The 18,515-nt window shown below is 51.1% G+C and overlaps 6 protein-coding genes across 6 annotated transcripts; 2 read left to right on the forward strand and 4 right to left on the reverse strand.

Moving 5' to 3' along the window:
* Nucleotides 1-244: 244 nt before the first annotated feature.
* P175DRAFT_0445625 (HECT-type E3 ubiquitin transferase) lies at nucleotides 245-2,260 on the reverse strand (the record flags this gene model as incomplete). The annotated part of the gene is made up of 3 exons (XM_040894291.1): nucleotides 245-538; nucleotides 591-875; nucleotides 1,493-2,260. The coding sequence occupies 3 exons, from the start codon at nucleotides 2,258-2,260 to the stop codon at nucleotides 245-247; spliced, it is 1,347 nt and encodes a 448-aa protein (XP_040748994.1).
* A 355-nt stretch (nucleotides 2,261-2,615) lies between these two features.
* On the reverse strand, nucleotides 2,616-4,063 carry P175DRAFT_0446082 (questin oxidase family protein; the record flags this gene model as incomplete). The annotated part of the gene is made up of 4 exons (XM_040894325.1): nucleotides 2,616-3,379; nucleotides 3,494-3,621; nucleotides 3,680-3,825; nucleotides 3,902-4,063. The coding sequence occupies 4 exons, from the start codon at nucleotides 4,061-4,063 to the stop codon at nucleotides 2,616-2,618; spliced, it is 1,200 nt and encodes a 399-aa protein (XP_040748995.1).
* Nucleotides 4,064-4,713: 650 nt separating this feature from the next.
* On the reverse strand, nucleotides 4,714-7,418 carry P175DRAFT_0512316 (GABA permease GabA; the record flags this gene model as incomplete). The annotated part of the gene is made up of 19 exons (XM_040898661.1): nucleotides 4,714-4,892; nucleotides 4,949-5,027; nucleotides 5,085-5,232; nucleotides 5,286-5,414; nucleotides 5,479-5,556; nucleotides 5,614-5,815; nucleotides 5,867-5,891; nucleotides 5,946-5,978; nucleotides 6,031-6,059; nucleotides 6,123-6,157; nucleotides 6,211-6,289; nucleotides 6,340-6,454; nucleotides 6,510-6,581; nucleotides 6,641-6,705; nucleotides 6,834-6,862; nucleotides 6,919-6,991; nucleotides 7,052-7,121; nucleotides 7,225-7,258; nucleotides 7,336-7,418. The coding sequence occupies 19 exons, from the start codon at nucleotides 7,416-7,418 to the stop codon at nucleotides 4,714-4,716; spliced, it is 1,557 nt and encodes a 518-aa protein (XP_040748996.1).
* Nucleotides 7,419-8,160: 742 nt separating this feature from the next.
* Nucleotides 8,161-13,292, reverse strand: pex6 (AAA family ATPase peroxin 6). Its single transcript, XM_040894919.1, has 3 exons — nucleotides 12,888-13,292; nucleotides 9,065-12,809; nucleotides 8,161-8,979 (listed from the first exon to the last, which is right to left on the reverse strand). Exons 1-3 carry the CDS (start codon nucleotides 13,078-13,080, stop codon nucleotides 8,511-8,513), a joined length of 4,407 nt encoding a protein of 1,468 aa, XP_040748997.1. The 5' UTR covers nucleotides 13,081-13,292; the 3' UTR covers nucleotides 8,161-8,510.
* On the forward strand, nucleotides 13,210-14,635 carry P175DRAFT_0535946 (uncharacterized protein; the record flags this gene model as incomplete). Its single annotated transcript, XM_040900274.1, has 4 exons — nucleotides 13,210-13,393; nucleotides 13,943-14,075; nucleotides 14,164-14,324; nucleotides 14,436-14,635. The coding sequence occupies 4 exons, from the start codon at nucleotides 13,210-13,212 to the stop codon at nucleotides 14,633-14,635; spliced, it is 678 nt and encodes a 225-aa protein (XP_040748998.1).
* A 1,081-nt stretch (nucleotides 14,636-15,716) lies between these two features.
* P175DRAFT_0504907 (putative GTPase activating protein (Gyp3)) lies at nucleotides 15,717-18,467 on the forward strand. Its single transcript, XM_040897974.1, has one exon. The coding sequence runs from the start codon at nucleotides 15,779-15,781 to the stop codon at nucleotides 18,125-18,127; it is 2,349 nt and encodes a 782-aa protein (XP_040748999.1). The 5' UTR covers nucleotides 15,717-15,778; the 3' UTR covers nucleotides 18,128-18,467.
* Nucleotides 18,468-18,515: the final 48 nt, after the last annotated feature.

The raw sequence follows: 18,515 nt of genomic DNA on the forward strand, positions 1-18,515 counted from the left end.
AGGGTTGGGGGATACTCACGAACGATTATTAGTGTGTGCGATAAATATAGCGGTTGCTCAAGGAGTGACAGCTTGAAGCTCGGGGATGTGCGAGTAAGAAGTGAATGCGCTGAGAAGGAATATTCGGGGTGAAAATTGATCATGGGACATCAGCCCAGCCTCGAGAGCAAGATTACTTACTCAAAGCGGAAGGCACCTGATGTCGCCTGGGCTGGAGGTGAGTCTGTCCTTCCCTGCCTCATAATCATTTCGATCTTTCGAATCGATGCAGAATGCCAACTCTCCATTCTTGGAACAGTCTCGCTGACAGCGGTAGCATGGCGTTGCTTGCCTCAAGAGTGTCGGAGAGAGACGTGAAATCACTCAGAGGAAGTCTCAGTTCTTCCAGAGACAAGGAAGACGCCTTCCCAGGCTCAGGGTGCAGAACTTCCTCGGCATTGCTAATGCTCTGAAAGAAAACTTTCATGGCTCGTTGCGAGGTGATGCTGTGGTCGGAGCAGGAATTGGAATACCGCATATCCGGGTTGAAGACCCATATCTAAACACAAATCAGCAGCATGGATGAGATACCAAGAACAGACAATACTGACCAAAATCCCGTCGCCTCTTCCACTATGAATGACGAATCTCCGGGCACTTTCACGTTCGATGAGCTCCAACAGTTGAGCGGCCACTATCAGCTCCACCGGATGGCTTTCCCAGCTGATAACTTCAGGATTGCTCTCGGTCGATGGAAACCCAGCCGAAAGACTGGTCTTGAATAGTCTCCTCCCTTTGGCCACAGGGTCTTCAACGGCGACTGATGCGTTGCAGTTTTCACACGCTAGTTCTTCTTCTGTCTTCGAAGAGATATCGTCAACATTTTCATTTGAGGCCTGGTACATTCATTCATCAGCGATCTGATATTTATGGAAGAAAAGGGGCGGGAGTTGGAAGTATGGAAAGGGAGAAATAAAGCGATGTCTAGGGCAGGTTCTATTTCTGACAATACGACTCATTTGCATTTGTCTACAAATATACCAATCCTCAAATCGTATCTTAGGCAAACCAGCATGTACCTCGTCGTCATCGCGTCGATGCCATCTCTGTGGCCTAACCCAACGAAGAAACGGCGAGGCGCAATCTTAGTCTCGACACTCGGAAGGAAACCCGAAAGCCATAGCAGTAAAAGACACGGACAAGGCACGAAATCCGTCGAATGAGGATGAGGATAACTGTGCCCTTTCCTATGCTCCCTTGTTGCCATGACCAACGGCCATACCCAACCAAGCCAAAAGACTAAGACCCCATAACTATAGGGCAATTGTATCGAAGACCTGATCACGGAAGAGACAGGGTCTCCTTCTTTTTGCCCATTGGAAGCAATCCAAGTACTGGGGGGGGGGTGGGATACGATTCCTACGAGTCTTCACACCAAAAAAAAAAAAAAAAAAAAGAAAGAAAGAAAGAAAGAAAGAAAGAAATGCAGCGAGTGGGAACATGGCCTGCTTACCTTTTTCAACCCTCTACAGTCCAAATCCGAGACCAAAAAAGTCGCCACATCCACAAGAACAGTACCCGGAGTTGCCAAAACCCGGTTCGACGCCCCGTATCCCTTGATCATGGAATTCTCGTCCTCGGTCAATTGCCGCGCACCGTCTCCGTGGGCAGCAGCACGTTCTTCGCGGGAATCCGGTTTATGACAGTGCCAGAAATCCATCATCTCAGCCCAGTTCCCACTCGGTAAATCTTTCCAGGTCCATTGCGTAGTAGACGGGGCCGGACGCCAAGGCATTCCCAGAATCAGGTTCTCGCATCGTCTGCACCGCAGCTGGGTTGCCGGCGACATATCCGCCGCAGTCCAGGGAACGAAACTATCCAGATGGTCTGCCGCCGCACGCAGCGATTCATCATTCTCATCGATCTGCATGCGGAACGAGAACTCCTGTCTGGGTCCCGGAGCCGCAGCAGCAGCAGCAGCCGCCGCGACATGTGTTGTGGTGCTTCGAGCGTTTTGTCGTCGAGCGGTAAGCAGCCTGCGCGAGGCCTCGGTAACGCGTGCCGGCAGTTTGATTGTGTCCGTTACGTCCGCGAACGGCTCTGGAAGGGCTACAGAGACGGCACGACGAGACTGTAAGAGGGAGATGTCTGGGAGGATGTCAGTGGACTGGGGTTTCGAGGGTACTGAGATATGGAGCGTGACGTGGCGGATGTTAGGTAGGAGTTCGGCATGGAGGTAGAGGGGGGCAGCTCCATTCTGGCTCTCTGGTGGTGCCGACATCGTAATCCACACCATACGTTCTGATATTGACATTGGGGCTCTGTTGAAAGGGTGGGTGGTTGTTGGTTACCTCCACAGCGCAAACATTACAAACAGCCTTGAAACAGGAAATCCAAGCTTGGCACATGACTGCTTTTTAATGCCTCAGGCATCAATATCGCAATATCACGACTGAATGGAACCTGATAAAAGTATTATTGTTAAGAGTTGAGATACCATGTAAATTTGGAGTCGATTTTGAAACAGCCTCTCCCAATGCAACAATACAATGCCCAGCACCACGCCTATACAACACCTTGCATTCACGATCCCCCCCCCCTCCCCGGTCAAGCAATCACAAGTCAATCTCCCAATATCAAACAAACCCTCCCCAGCCATCAAACTCGTCGGCGAACTTTACGGCAGCCTTGAGATAAAACGAATCCGGGTCACCCCATGTATTGGCGAGAACCTTGAGCGCACGCACGGCTTTCACAAAATGTGTTTCGGTGGAATGCTCGCCCTTGACCGCCTTGTGAGTTACATACTTCCAGCCTTTATCCTTGATGTCATAGTTCCGGACAGAGTCCATTTTCATCTCCGGTCGAAGCTGGGCGACATAAATCGAGAGAGTCATCAACCACCACTGTCGCACGAGAGAGACCTGGAACCGAGCCGGGATGAGCGGGAGCAGCACGCGAACGGCATGACTCGCCGTGAGAACATGGACGAAAAAGAAATCATATTTCGCGGCCACCGCGTTGGGAGTCGATAAAGTAGTGGTTAGCAGGGCGACGGCGGCCTCTTGGCTCTCACGGAACTGTTCCTGGGGGTCCTCTTGGATTTCCCATGCGTTCCAGTGGTCCAGAAGGATGGCTTCGGCTTCGCGGAAGAGGGTTTCGATATTGTGATGGCCCGGGGAGGAGAAAAAGCCGTTGAGCCGCTTGTCGGTGCGGACCTTGGAGAGGACTTCGAGGATTGAAGTGGAGTGGTAGGAGGCCTCGGCTTGGGAGTACGAAGGGTCGTCGAGGTATTTATGGGTTGTGCCGTAGCAGACTGCGGTGAGGGTCAGTGCTTCGATTGCAACTTCGCGGCTGGACATTTCGAAGGCGTAGGCCATGTGGATTAGCGGGTGTCCGACTGGATTGAATCATGATGAGGTCAGTTTAACAAGCCAGCTAGCTGGCTAATGTTTTTTTTTTTTTTTTTTTTTTTTTCAAAATTTCCGTTGCAAGGTGTTTAGAGTCAACGTACGGTCAGCCGCGAGAGAATTGAAAAGCGGCTCCTTGCCGGAGAACAAGTAGGTAGCTACGACCTTTTTCCAGTCGTAACAGTAGCGGACAAGCTCGTCTTCGAAAAAGTCGACAAAGGCGCGTTGGTATCTGCGGCGCATTGTTAATGGCGGTGGCGAATATCCACAAGAAGAACAATATAGCTCACTCCCGCTGGCCACAATAATCTCGCCAGTCATATGTACTAATCTCACCAGGAGAGTCGACCCAAGCATCTAGATCCTTTGACTGGCTGTCATACGCGCGATTCAAATCATCCGAATTCGCCCCCAGAAGGAAAGAGGAGCACAAAAGCTAATTCACCCAGTCAGCAACTTGCCCATACATCTCATATAATAAGAGACAAGAAAAAGAAAAAAAGATAACAAACATGTGGTGCATGATTATGAAACTTCCGCTCATTCCAAAGAACCGCATAATTGGCATGGTTTAGCTTAAGCAGGTGCTTCAAAGCTCTCGCGGACTTCCCAGGCGCTGTGTCGATCTCATGAATTTCACAAGATGGGAGGTCAAAGACGACCCTCTCACCCATAGGGAAAATGGTTTTCAGGAAATTGAACATGGTCAATGGTGGTAGCTTTCATAAGCTCGCATGCAGGTCTCTCTAGATTGTCTCTCCGGTGGTGGGTAGGAGAAAGCTTGGCGTTGAGGCGGATTTTGTTGGTACAGAACGTGGATATCAAATGATACAGCAGCTAATGTGGTAGTCATCGGATGTTATGTGTAAGCATCTTAAGCATATTCTGAAGCAGCCGCGTAGGTCAATTCAGCTGAAGGTAAGGAAGGGTGAGGAAGACTGGAGACTGGATGATGGCTCGATGATGATATATATGGTTGGGGAGAAGAGGCACATGACGTAAATTTGCGGGTGTATTGTCCCACCAAGAATCGGTATTATAATACCACACCTGTGTACGAGAATAATTCTCTGTGGAAGGGAAGGGGATGTCAATCGAGCGCAGTTGAAATTTATTAAAATTTATTTTTTCAAGTAAAGAATCAAAATAATATTCCACAGTAAGACAAGGAAGGGACCAACTTAACCCCGGACACCAAGGCGATATATGTATATGTATATACAGACTTCAAGCTCTCTCTATATGCAAAATAAATAACCAGATCCTCAAATGATTTGCCTCTTATATCCTGCTGCGTGCCCCGGGCAAGCGCAGCTCTATCCCCTTATTTGCTATGACTGACAGCCTGCTCAGTCTGCTGCTCCAAGCTATAAGTACTCCTGCCGTCAATCTCCGCCAGGACGTTCTCGTCGAATCTTGGGCCGGTAAAGTTCTTCCGGCCATCAAAGACCCACTGTAAAGCTGAGACGATGAAGATGATACCGAAGGCAGCGACACAGTAGTCTAAGGTAAAGGGTATATCAGTAACGTCACGTTTGACTAGGGGCATGGAAACTTACTCATGCTGCTACCGGTAACGGGAATCCCAGGGGGGAATAGGAAGAGCACTGTAGTGAGTGAAATATACGACAAGGCAATCTGTGCCAAGCTGTGTCAGCGAATATCCTCAATTTCAGCGTTTATATCGGCACATACGATATTAGCGATCCAGCCGAGAGCACTTGGAAGGACAAAAGGTCTTTCAGGCAGCATATTGCGGCCTCGAAGGCAGTTGACTGCAATTGGAATGCCGTATGAAATGTCAAGCATAACGACAGATGATGAAATAATGGCGTTGAATGCACTAGGAGAGGTTAATCTGAGGGTTCGAGGAACGAGGGTTGTCACAGAACTTACCTGGAAGAACCAAGGAAAATGCAGCCAAAGACAATTACCAGGAAGTTGGTCAGGTACAGACCATTCAAGGGGACCTTGAGCTTTGGGTGGATTGTGCTGAAAAATGGCGAAGCGGGAAGGCCACCATCTCTGTGGATAGTCGTCACGTCAGTAACAGCCCTCGGATATGGGGGAGTATATAGGGTATAATCACCTAGCGAAGGCGTAGATCATTCGGCTACTTGTTGTCATAATGGTGATCGTGGCGAATAAGATACAGACAAGTGGGAACCTTCAGAGCCGGGTCAGTTTTGGAGATGATAATAGATGGGGCCCGAAGAAAACTCACATCAGAAGGCAAATGGATCCCGCATTACTGTTGGTTGCGTTCTTGAAGATCTGCAGCAGGGGGGTTGCAGTGGAGCTGATGACAAGGTCGATATCACCAGCAACAAAAAGTAGTACAACCAGGAAGATGAAGCCTGTGGAGATACCAATAACAACACAGCCAATCATAATCCTGGGGCCAACGATAGAGGGGTTGGGGATTTCTAGTCTTGGTCAATGTGGGTAGTCCGGAGCATGGTTTATTCGCCTCGTACCTTCAATCATGTGGGCGACACCATCCTAGAAGCAGTCAGTACCCAACTTCCGAGCAAAATGCAAGGGAAGAGAACTTACAAATCCAGTGAGACCAAGTCCACCTTGCAGCAACTTTGAACGGTTAGGGACGAGTGCACTTCGTTCTAGATCCATATAAACTTACTCCAAGCAACCAAGAAAGACCATCAGGCCCTGGAAGGGGGGGGGATTTGTTAGTTTCGGGCTCAATACAACAAGGATGAAGGGGGAACATACAGCCTGTCTGGTTGATAAAGTCTCCGAACACAAATCTAGTCATGTCAGCACGCTTTCCCTTAAGAGGCCCGAGTGTTTTCCCCCTTACTTTCCGGAACTATAGTTTGGCGATGCGCAAGCGAGCACTGTGATGGAGATAACAACAAATCCGGTGAGCGACCAGATGACTGTGAAATTAGCATTCCTGATCATACTAACAAAATATAAGGTTTCTTACATGCACCCTTGGTCGCCAGGGGAAGTGCGGAGTTCATGAAAGCATTGACGAAGAACCCAGCAATGTTGTAGGCAATGTACAACAAGAACTGATGCCAGCGTTGAAAAACGTATGTCTAGGCGCGTGATATCAGTACTGCGAGCATTTTCGAATGCCATCAATATCCTTACCGGGTGGAGCAATGAAATAATACCGATGATCAGGTTGCTACCAAGCAGTCCACCGGTGGCGGTCAAAGCGAGCTATAGTTAACCCATCAGCGTTGATTGCTATATTTGGCCACTGGGACGCTTCCTCTTACCCAACCAGAAACATTCACCCAGCCAGTGACCCATGACAGAATTGGGATCCAGTTTTCCCACGAGACTAGAGGTGATGTTTAGCGGCAACACGATATACTTCTAATCTCGAGAGACTCACTCGCTAGTCGGGTAATAGAGTGTTAGTCAAGATAAATCCTCTTGCATGATCCAGTAGGATTGAGAACTGCTCACCTGCGACCCAATGATATTGCCCACCAGCTCTATCCAATCATTAGAGATAAACACCAGAGAGTATTCCACGTAGATTAGTACTCACGTAGGATACGCGGACAGAAACTCGGCAAGAGACGCCGCAATGCTCAGGTTACAAATACCAGCCGTCACCAAACCTATTGCGGAAGAAACGAAGTAAGCACGTGCAATTTCTGGTGCAGGGAGAGCAACCTTACCCCAGACAACACTAACCGGGCCTCCAGACGGAAGACTAAGGTTTAAACTGGCGGAGAGGGCAGTCCAGGACTATCGAATAGACTTTATTAGTGATCAGAACCTAATCAAGTGTCTGCTATGCAGCATTTGAGAAAAAAAAAAAAAATTGGAGGGGGGTAGGTAGCTGACATACATTCAGAATGGCAAAGGCTAAGCCCAACATTGATCTGAGCCAGAGACAGCCATTGGTTAGTGAGGGTAATTTCGTGGAATACCGCACAGAATTGGACTTGAGAGAACGTACAGCATCGAGAAATTGCGATTCAGCTCGGCCTTGTGGCCCATGGCCGCCAGCTGGGCGTCATCGTCCCCTTGGATTTGTTTCATCATGGATGTATATACCCGACTCCTGGCAGGGGGGGGGATTCAACGGTGGTACAAATGACAAAGAGAATGAACAAGAAAATGACCAAGGGCGGAGGGATGAAGAGTGAAAGTATTTGGAGAGACGGAAAGAATATTATGAAGGGAACGTTGCCAACGGTTGTGAGTACTCCGTAGTAAGTCCGCGATAGCAGTACGGAGTACTTACGGAGTACTTACGGAGTACCTAGGTTAGGTACTCAGCAAGATGCTCGATCCACTGAAGACTGCGGGGGAACCTGTAATATTCGTAGCCAAGAGCGAGTGAATTGATAAAGACTCTGGAAGTCCAGAGGGAGAAAGATGATTTGTTACAAGGACCGAGCAGAAGGAGCTGGTAACCAGTCATAGAGCGATTGGAGTGGACCGTTTCTTGGGACCCTTTGGGACCATTTTAGCAAACGGAAGCTTATCCTACTAGTTGAATCCTTAGAGCACACAATCACTAATAATCGATTACCACCATCATTCCTTTACTTTGCAGGGAGTAAAAGAAAGAGTAGAAAATCCATAGAACCTGGAAGAACCTGGAAGATCCTGCAAGAACCTGGAAGATCCTTGATAAGAAGAAGTAACAGTAACAGTAAAAGTTACAGTAACAGTAAAGTAACAGTAACAGCAGGTAGCAGTCAGAGGTCCGATGGATCATGATGATGTATTCATATTGTCATTCTTATTACTATATAAGTATTACCCTATAGAGTATATTCAAGATAAGCTGATCCACTTGAGGGGGAAACTGTGAATAATAAGAATGAACAACCCCAACCCCCCTCGGGCGAGATCCGAGTCCACACCGATCTTACTAACTTAGTTAGGTAGTAACTATCCATGGTCTCCTGATATATCTTTATTGAATTATTCTGCTAGAAGCAGAAGATCCGATAAGAAGAGGTCAGATCCTTTTGATACTGTACTACCCCTTGTTACCCGACCCTAACCCTAGGGTTACTTAGCATCTTTTTCCTATGGAAGAGTGAGAGTACTACGACTATATATGTACATCGCCCAAGTACGACAGTATGTACCAATACACAAGAAACCCGCGATCGCAACTTACGAGGAACCGTTCGACGGCCCCAAATGATCCGTACGAATAATATAGTCCTCGTCCCCATTGATCGCCCCATCCTCTCGAGGTCCATCCAGCGATGAATCCGAATCGCCGTGAGCGACGGAAATACCCTTGCCCTTCCACTTCCCGCCGGAACCCGCAGGACTCTTGCCCTTGCCCTTATTATTGGGTACGGACTGGCCGCTGACACTGCGGATACTGGACCCTCCTCCCGGGTTGCCTTTCCCTTTGCTATCAGGGGAAAGTGGCCGATCTCCGTTGGTGACGGGTCCGCCGAGGAAATCATCCCATTCTTCTCCCCGGTTCAGAGCCTCGATGGCATCTCCAATGGTTTGGGGAGATGGTACGTTTGGGGCTCCAGCTTGGTGCCCAGACTCCGGCGTGGGCTTATCCTTATCGGTGGATTCAAACATCTGTCGGATCCGTTCGAAATGCTCAAGCTCTTTGGCACTGCGCGTTGTTAGTTCCCATTACGTAGAACCACCAAATCTCCTCCCTGTGAGAGAGAGAAAGAGAGAGTAAAAGAGATACATACCTAACGCTAGGAACAAGCTCGCCCTGTGCCTCAAAAAAGTCATCCTCCGTAACCATCACCGCCACATCATCTGGGGTAGCCAGGTGATCGAAAAAGTATGCAGTACTGACTGGCCCGCCCGGCAACTGCTTGATCTTCTCATCGACCGCCGTAGCCTTGCGGGTGATGGCTTTGAGCATAGCATCCGAGCACAGAGCATAAAGATCCGCACCGGTATACGTAAGAGGCAGTCGCGTGGACACTCGGCGGAGCGAGACCTCGGGGCTCAAGGCAAACTTGCGCGTCAGCGCCTCCAAGATCGTAGCCTGCTTCTCATGGGTATCGGATACTCCAAGATACAGCATCTTATCAAAACGACCCGGACGAAGGAGAGCCGTGTCCAGCAGGTCGGGACGGTTAGTTGCACCAATCACAAACACACCGCCGCTGTTTTCCTCTCCACCGTTCATTCCGTCCAGCTCGGCAAGCAGCTGGCTGACGATGCGGTCCATCACACCCCCGCTGTCTCCTTGGTTGCCACGCTTAGGGGCGACCGAGTCCAGTTCGTCGAAGAAGACCACGCAGGGCCGAGCATCTCGAGCTCGCTGGAAGACGCGTCGAACGTTCGCTTCGGACTCACCAATGTACATGTTGAGCAGTTCAGGTCCCTTCACGGAGAAGAAATTGAGAGAGAATTCGGTGGCAATTGCCTTGGCCAGCAACGTCTTGCCAGTGCCCGGGGGACCGTAGAACAAGATACCACTTCTCTTCTTCATACCCTTGGCGAACAATTCGGGGCGCTCAAGGGGTAGCTGGATGGTTTCAACAAGGGCATCTTTAACATTGGTCAGTCCACCAACGTCTTCCCAGCTCACATTGGGGATCTTTGGGGCGCCAATGGAGTCGGCAAAGTTCTTTCTTGCAGCGTCCACAGCAGCGTCAAAGTCAGCCTTGGTGACGCCTCGAACGGCTTCGCCGCCAGAAATGAGGATATCTTGAAGGGTCACCTTGGCGCTCGAGGACTGCTTGCTTGCGGTGTCGGCTAATTTCTCTAGACGAGCGGCCCTTGCGATGGATGCTCGTTCAACAACATCCACCAAGTCTCCGGCAACGAGAGCGGCCGTCTTGAGAGCGACAGTTCCCAGATCCACATCCGTCGAGATTTTGATGCTGCGCTCGGAGACGGCATTCCGAAGGATGCCCTCTCGCTCTTTCTCCTCGGGGGCAGTCATCTCAAACTCGTGTGTAAACATGCTGCGAATACCTTCGGGGATTTGTTCCACATCCGTGGTAGTGGCAATGACAACCCTCGCCTCGGCCAAAATCCCCGTCATTGCTGAAACGATTCGGTCTGCGGTCAAAACCTCAATATGCTTGATCAGAAGAGCGGTGCAGTCTGAGCCACAGTGGAAAGCACGCTCCGCTCTGGCTTTCAGATATGCCTCAGTCTTCACATCACCGCCATTGGCACCCCCCTCGGTCAAGATATCGTATGCATCGATCGGGAAGGTATGGAGGCCAATATCGGCACAAGCCCGCGTCGCAAGCGTGGCCTTTCCGATGTGCCTTTGTTGGGACCTCAAGAGAATAACCACGGGCTTCATGCCAAGCTGGATCGCGCGGGTGCTCGTAGCCACTGCCATCAAGTCTCGTACACGTTGCTGGATCGGCGAGATAAAGGACTGGGGCAATTCAGTTGTGACACCATGGATCGTTGGCATATCGACCACCGGCTTTGGAATAGTCCTCGCCCCCAGCCAGTATTCCCAGCCGTTATTCAAGGTGCCTGGAACCCGGCTGACATCACTTCCTGCCTGCACCATCCGCGTAGTGGCCGAGTCGATGATAGCCACGCCGCCCCAGTCAAATTCACTCGGATCGTCCCGGTCAGTGGGCGGGGTGGGAATTACTTGTCCAACACGGAACCAAGCGACAACGCCCCCTGCCTTCTTCGATGCCGCACGATCCGAATCGGCCACGGGGCCTAGCTTGGTTGTTAAATCATCGTCTTGGGCACCATCATGGGCAGCAGCGCCTGCCCCCGCGAAGACAGCTCTACCGAGGCTTTCGTCGATGCTAATTCCCAAAAGGTCGCCGCTCTTCAGGAGGCGTCGTTTGGTCTCAAAGTACTGTTTCAGGCCCGCAAACAAGGCGGGCTGGAGGACGCGGTCCATGGAAAGCGGAGTAGAGACTTTGAGTAAGGTCACCTCTTTGGCCAGTGGGGGGCTGCGAACAGCGGTTTTCACCTGGTGCAGGAGTCCCGGCCTGGATGCTCCGCTGCCGGCTCCCAAATTCATTGGAGATAAACGGACATACTTGGGGTTGTTGAGGTTGTTTAATAGCAGGGGGGGCATAAAGACCGAGGGAGTAAGGCGCATGGGAGGGCGTCCCGATATACTCAGGCGCCGGTCAGCAGACTGGTTGATTGAATATCGAGGCTTTGCGGAAGGAAGACCAGGTAGGCCGTAGATCTTCACAGCACGCCAGTCGCCAGTTTCTTCCTCTTGGTCATTGAAGCTTCCCAGCTTAATTGAGGCAAAAATATTGGACTGGGGTTCCTCTGTAGCTTCAATCCGAACCCAGTCTCCAGAAAAGCAGCCAATTTTTGCCAGGGCACTAATATCTGCAATGATAAATGACTCGATGTCATCATCATCTCTTGGTCTGGGATGGAGGAGTTCGTTTGGCACGCTACGCAAAAGTCCCTCCGCTTTGAAAACTTTTCCGCCCGGCCCCCCCCGGTTGGGACGGAGAGTTGAGGAGGTGAGGGTGGACACTATGGATCCAGGGGTATGAATACCATCTGTGCGTCGGGCCCGCGGGGTAGCCGCGGTCATCCCAGACATGACACCAGAGGCTGGCTGTGGGAGCTCCGGTGCACTGAGAGAAATCATATCGTCCAGAGAGTCATCGGACGAATCGCTCAGATTTCCGACGGATCCTTCAGTGTCCGACTCTTCGGCATTAGATGTAGTTTCCATTTCTGTACTACTCTCGGCCGGTTTGTCCTCCGCCGCCGAATAGAACTGCTCGTTGGAAGTGTCATCCGCCTCGTCCTCAGCCACCTGCTTGAGGAAGCCGGACGCAGTCCTCAAGCTCCGCTGAGCGCGAGTCCCTCGAGGACGCGCTTGAATAAGAACAATCTTGGTAGTGGGTAGCAATAAGCCCTGCGAAACCGGTTCACAGAAGGAAATGTGGGCTGGTGGTGCGGGCGCGTAGGTAATCGGATGCGGAGGTAAGGGAAGAGGTAGCACATCACCGGTATGCACCACCTTCTGGGTCCCCAATGCCTCACGTACCGCAGCGGTAAGCCTCTCTTCGACTTCCGCAGCGGCCCTCTTTGAGGATTTCTTTGGTTCGAGCCCTTTCCCCGCCTTTGCCCAGAGCCCATTCGGTCCGTGAAGGTTTGTAGTAAAGCCGCCACCGAATCTGCTTTGGACATCATCGTGATTCCGAAGAAGGTTCCGTTCGACTGTGACATAAACGGTATCGAGATGCAAGGGAACAATATCCAATACCCGAATCTCGATGATGCGCGGGGTCGGGACAGAATGGCGGGCAGGGTCCAGCTTCCCCAGAGTCCGAATGAGCGGCTGCAAGGAGTCGGCTGAATCCGGGAACACTATTGTAGAATTGGGGAGGGGCGATTCCTTGGAGCGACCGGGAGACTGTGCGCGAACCGGAACAATGGTCCAGGCCAGCTCCTCGACGGCCGAACTGGGACCCGGTAGATACGGGGAAATTGCGACATAGCGGATTCCACTATCTTCATCGGCAGGACCTGGCAAGGTAACAAGGGGTCAGGGTTAGGCAGAGTGAGTGAGAACGGACTGCCATCACTCACCGGTTGTTGACTCAGGCGCTTGAAACAGGTCGTTGGCCAGATCGGCAGAGACGACCCCGACACTTCCGCGCAGGTGATGATCGAGAGAGAGGCGTGCAGATATGGGAGCCTTGTTGCGGAACCGCCTCCGCGCAGCATTCCTTCTTCGTCGCTTTGGCTGGTCCGAGCTTAACTGGTGCCGTTCAATGTCCATGGTGGAAGATGCCGTCGGCAGAATGAGGGGATGGAAGCGTCTACGGGGGATGCGAAAGAGACAAGAGGAGAGAACAACAACAACAACAACAACAGCAACAACAAATTAATAGAGCATATTCCTCAGTAAATGGACAAGGAAGTCATAGAGGGATGGAAGAGGGAAGAATCACCCCAGACGCTGGAGAAGCCGATCACGAATGCTGGAGAAGGTCTTGGGGATGGAGTTGAGGGAGTTGCAGCCTCTCCACCGCCCGTGCTTTTCTGCCTTCCCGAAGCCGAGGTCCAAATGGCCTCCGAACAGGTTTATATCTGTGAGATATGACTGACAATATCTTTTGGCTCATGATGTCCAATTATTCGAGAGAAAGTGATCTGGAAATAAGCCAGAAAACCTATCCGAAAACCGATGGTTGTCTATCTATTTCAGGGAGGAATATGCCTGGGGTTTCCATTACAAGGCCGACATCGGGATGCAATTCAGGGAGTGAACAAGTGAGCAGGAGAGCAGGAGAGAGTTAGAAACATGTCCAATAGAGTAGTTACATCACTACCCAGATAAATGTGTCTCAAGAGGATATCTGAAACCCTGGGGTAAAGCTGTTAACAGTGGGATTGATGTATAGTCAAAGTATACAGAGCACTTCAGTTCGAAGAGAGTGAAACCAGCGGTACCTGTCAAGAGATAGTATCTATATATCTCTAGCATCTTTCCATGTGTAACTATAAACAATAGTAGGTAGCTTGTAATATTCATTTAACAGGCCACCATTCAGGAAGACTTAGGGGACCCTGCCTATTCTTGACTGCATGTTTTGGCTTCGTGAGATCTTGCGAATCACTAACCTCTGGCAAAGCAACAGTTTCTCTATGGGATACTCGGATTCCTATCAGTTCTGTGACGCTGTGGAGGTATGTTTACGTTTACGTCTCTCCGAGTTGGTGCAGTACCTGGACATGGTTCCTCTGTAATGAACCGTTATTCTACTGGCAAGAGTAAGCCTCCATCTCTTTCCCTCTATTGAGCCTCGTTCTCATTTTGTCTCGTGGCTAATTCCACCGGGGGGTTGTTTCATAATTTTAGCGGAGCACCCAAGGGAACTCCCACCATTGTTTCGCGACCAGAATACTGGCAAAGACAATGTCCCTTATACTTCCCTGAAACCGAGGGCCAGACCTATGGAAGCGCCATCGGCCGAACCGCAGCTAGTGTAAATGCATGGACCGGTGGATGGTCAGGTCAAGGTGCACAGCGAATTGTTTGGATCAATGGGCAAGTTCCCCCTTTTCTCCGTATTCTACTCCGTACCGCAACGTAGATATATAATTTGTACGATATTGACTGGAAATGGGTAGGGAATTCGACCCCTGGAGAAGTGCGGGAGTCTCCTCCAAGTATCGTCCAGGAGGACCACATCCCCGGTGGATTTCACTGCTCGGATTTGATCATCAAGAACAGCCAGGTCAACGAGGGAGTGAAGGCGGTTGTGGACTCGACCGTGGCTCAGATTACTGAATGGGTGGAGGAATACTATTCCATAGCTGCAGTCTCGTAATAATGGGTCTGAGTTCAGCCACAGCCAGGGTTTTCCCGCTCGTTTTGGATTTTAAATTTATAGAAAGAAGCGATAAATAACTATTCTGGAGAGTCGTGATCAGACTGAAGAATCAGAGTGTATCCGTGTAACTGCCAAATGGTTTCTTTCACCTCAGTACTATACGGAGTACGGAGTACGGAGTACAGAGAACTCGTACCTAGGCCATTATGCCGACAAGTGGACTTTTTGCATTGACAGATGCAGGATCTCTGACGCATCACAACGCCTCCGGGGGAGGGGGGATATTGAGGCCTTTCTCAGGCTTTTTCAGTCGTTGGAAATAATGAACCAGAGAGATTGAATCATGAACCAGAGGATTCAATCATGAACCAGAGATGCGCTCAAGAAGAGTCTAAACACAACACTTATTAGGATCCTCATGATCTGAGTCGAAAGCGAATCGAGACAGGAACCACAACGCAAGGAACGGCGGCTGCAAGAGGATCAGCCACCAGCGTCTCGGATGATAGGATGGACGTAAGAGGAGGAGGATTTCTGATGGATATCTTTCTTTGAATATCAGCATTCCAGGTCTCAGACCTGGTTCAGTTTTATTACTCTAAAACATGAAGAAGAAGAAGAAGAAGAGAATTAACAGTTCTGGGTGATATTTGTTTCTTCAACCACCTTAGACTCGGACCGAGCTCTGACTTCCTGATGCTTTTCCCCTTTTCTTAGTAATTTGAGCCCACTCACTTTTCTCTCACTCACTCAATCAACTCATCTCATTTCCTCTTCCTCTCTTCTTCATTTCTTCATTTCCTCATTTCCTCTTCCTCTCTTCCTCTCTCTCTCTCCTAACTCGAGGATGGTCTCTCGACTGGAACCTCTGGTAGGATCATAACGCTTTTCGATGGATTGAATCTTTCGTGTGGCTGTTGGGGCAACTTCTTTCCCACCATTTCGAGCTTGTCTCTATTTCTTCACTCGTTTACTGCTGCTACTACTACGACTACGACGACTACGACGACTGCCACTATTCGTTTCTTCACCGCATACATCGCTTGCAATTGAACCTGGAACGCTCGCCCCCCCCCCCCCCCTACCAATTATTTCCTCAACAAATGTCCAGCGGGAACTGGGTGTTAGCTCGTCGTGGCCATGGTCACGGAAAATGCGGACTTTCGATATCCGCCTCAAGCTCCCTTGGGCGAACATGATATCTCAAGTCGTCGCAGGATCCCTGCTCCCCCTCGTCTGGATCCCCTGAGAATCAATCCTCCTTTTCCCCGTCCCTCCACCGCCGACGGGCTCCGTCCCCCGCATTCCCACCGTCCTCCGCTCCCTCGCTCTCCTCGAAGACCTCCTGCATATCCCCCTCGATCGGATTCGGCCTCCCGTTCGGTGTCACCGCGTCTGTGGCTTGACGATGGCTCCCCCATCCAACGACCGACTTATCATATGCCCCCGTTTCCGCCTTACGAACGGGCGACCAAATCCCCCCCGACGGAGGGAGAGATGGAGCGTCTGCCTCGTCAGATGACCCCCCCCGACCAAACCGATCTCCCGATGCCCATGTCTGCATCGCGGTTGAACCACAAGCGCTCCAAAGGTTACCGGCCGCAGGAGCGCCGCGCACACACTCCCAGCCCTCACGGCCTCACTTTACCACGCAATCCTTATAATCATCATACCCGTCCCTCGGATCCATACCGGGAGGATGCCCTCCGTTCCAGCATGAACTCGGCTATGACGTCGCGGTCGAGCATCGAACAGGCCAGTGGGACCGAGCGAAGTAGCGTGCTGACGAAAAGCAGCTCCATCACCGACCTGTCTCCCGATACTCCTGATGGATCGTATGAGAAGGATGAGGGCATGAGTGTTGAAGACGCAATCTCCATGTACCTGGACGGCTTTAGCGATGTAACAGAAGAACCGGCGTCTCCCGATTTGTTGGACGATCCCAAACTGAAGCCATTGAGTCCTCCACTGCCAGCTGACCTCTCTCTGGATGCGAATCCTCCCGATGATCTCCCCATAGAACCCCCGTCCTCGCATGCGGACCCGGCGGACCCAACCCTGCTGAACCAGCAGTCTTTCGGCGAAGAACGGTCGGATGAGAAACCGCCCGAGGAGCTGGTCGAGCCGTCTTCACCAATCCAGCCGCCTCCTAGTCCCCGATCGGTTGACTCCAAGATCATGCTCCCTGGGATCGTGCCGCCGCCGTTGATCGCCAATTCGGAATCCCGGGACTGTTACGGGTTTCGCAAGGCAACCACCTACGTGACCCTGGAGCAATACGAGGCTTGGAACACGTCGTATGCGGACTTTGCCGCAAACCGGAGACTCAAATGGGCCGAACTGCTGAGCGAGAACGGGCTCCCCACCGCACAACCAACCACATTCCCGGCGAAATCGTCCAAAGTCAAGCGCTACGTACGGAAAGGAATTCCGCCCGAGTACCGGGGAGCTGCCTGGTTCTGGTATGCCGGAGGCTATGACCATCTGAACCGGAACCCAGGACTGTATGACCAGTTGGTCAAGCAGGCGATGGAATCCCCCAGTGATGACGATAAAGAACACATCGAACGCGATTTGCACCGCACATTCCCCGACAATATCCACTTCAAGCCGGAACAACCCAGCCAGTCTGGGAACCTGGGAGCTAGCGCTGGAAGCAGCATCCCGGGCCGGGGTTCTGTGATCGTCGAGACCGAAATGATCCGGTCCCTCCGCCGGGTCCTCTACGCGTTTGCCATTCACAATCCCCAGATCGGCTACACCCAGTCGCTCAACTTCATCACGGGGCTGCTGCTGCTGTTCCTGTCGGAAGAAAAGACGTTTTGGATGCTGCACATTGTTACCTCGGTGTACCTCCCGAGCACGCACGAGATCAGTCTCGAGGGGGCCAACATTGATCTGTGGATTCTTATGGTGTTGCTGCGGGACTCTCTCCCGAATGTGTACAACAAGATCGCTGGCTCGGGGCCGGGCAAATCCAAGACTCCGGCGCTTTCGGTTCACTCTCGCTTGCCGGACATCACCCTGGGCCTGACGAACTGGTTGATGTCGGTCTTTATCGGCACGCTGCCTCTGGAAACCACATTGCGCGTTTGGGACGTGTTCTTCTACGAAGGGTCGAAAACCTTCTTCCGGGTTTCCATGGCGATCTTCAAGGCCTGCGAGAAGGATATCCTGGCCGTGTCAGATCCGATGGAGGTGTTCCAGGTGGTTCAGACCGTGCCCAAAAAGCTGCTGGATGCCAATGCGCTCCTGGACGACAGCTTTGTCCGCCGGAATCGCTTTGGACAGGGTCGCATTGAAGAGTTGCGAGCGTCTCGCCGCGCCGCCGTCCGGCAGGAAAAGCTACGGCGATCGCAGGCGATGAGCAAAGGCCAGCTCCACGCTGCAACTGATGAGTGGCCGACCCGATCGAAGACGCCGATCCCGGGGATCGAACGCTCTTTTGCTGATTCATGGCGTCAGATGAGACACCATGCCTTTCGGTAAGCGAACTTCGGGGGGGTTGGAAGGTGTAGTAGTGCCCTGCAGACCCACGATTATTGATACCCAACCACGTTTTTGCTGCTCTTCTTCTCGTTGACTCTCTTTCTGCTCTTCCTTCCCCCTCGATCGTTGTAATGTCTACCTACTACATACCTAATTATCCTAATCGACTCGACCGCATATTGAAGAAAAAAGTGTGAGCTGGCATGGGGTGCATTATTGCTCAAGGGATGGAGCGTCACCATGCTTTGATGATTTTTCTCATGTAGATATATTGCTCTGATCTTGAATTGCTCTGTGGTTCTTTTTTCTTTTCTTTTCTTTTCTTTTTTTTTTTTTTTTTGGGACATCCGATTATATTTTAAAACCACTATAACTGCATTGTACATAA

Source organism: Aspergillus ochraceoroseus (genome assembly GCF_002846915.1).
Source record: "Aspergillus ochraceoroseus IBT 24754 chromosome Unknown P175scaffold_10, whole genome shotgun sequence".
NCBI lineage: Eukaryota > Fungi > Ascomycota > Eurotiomycetes > Eurotiales > Aspergillaceae > Aspergillus > Aspergillus ochraceoroseus.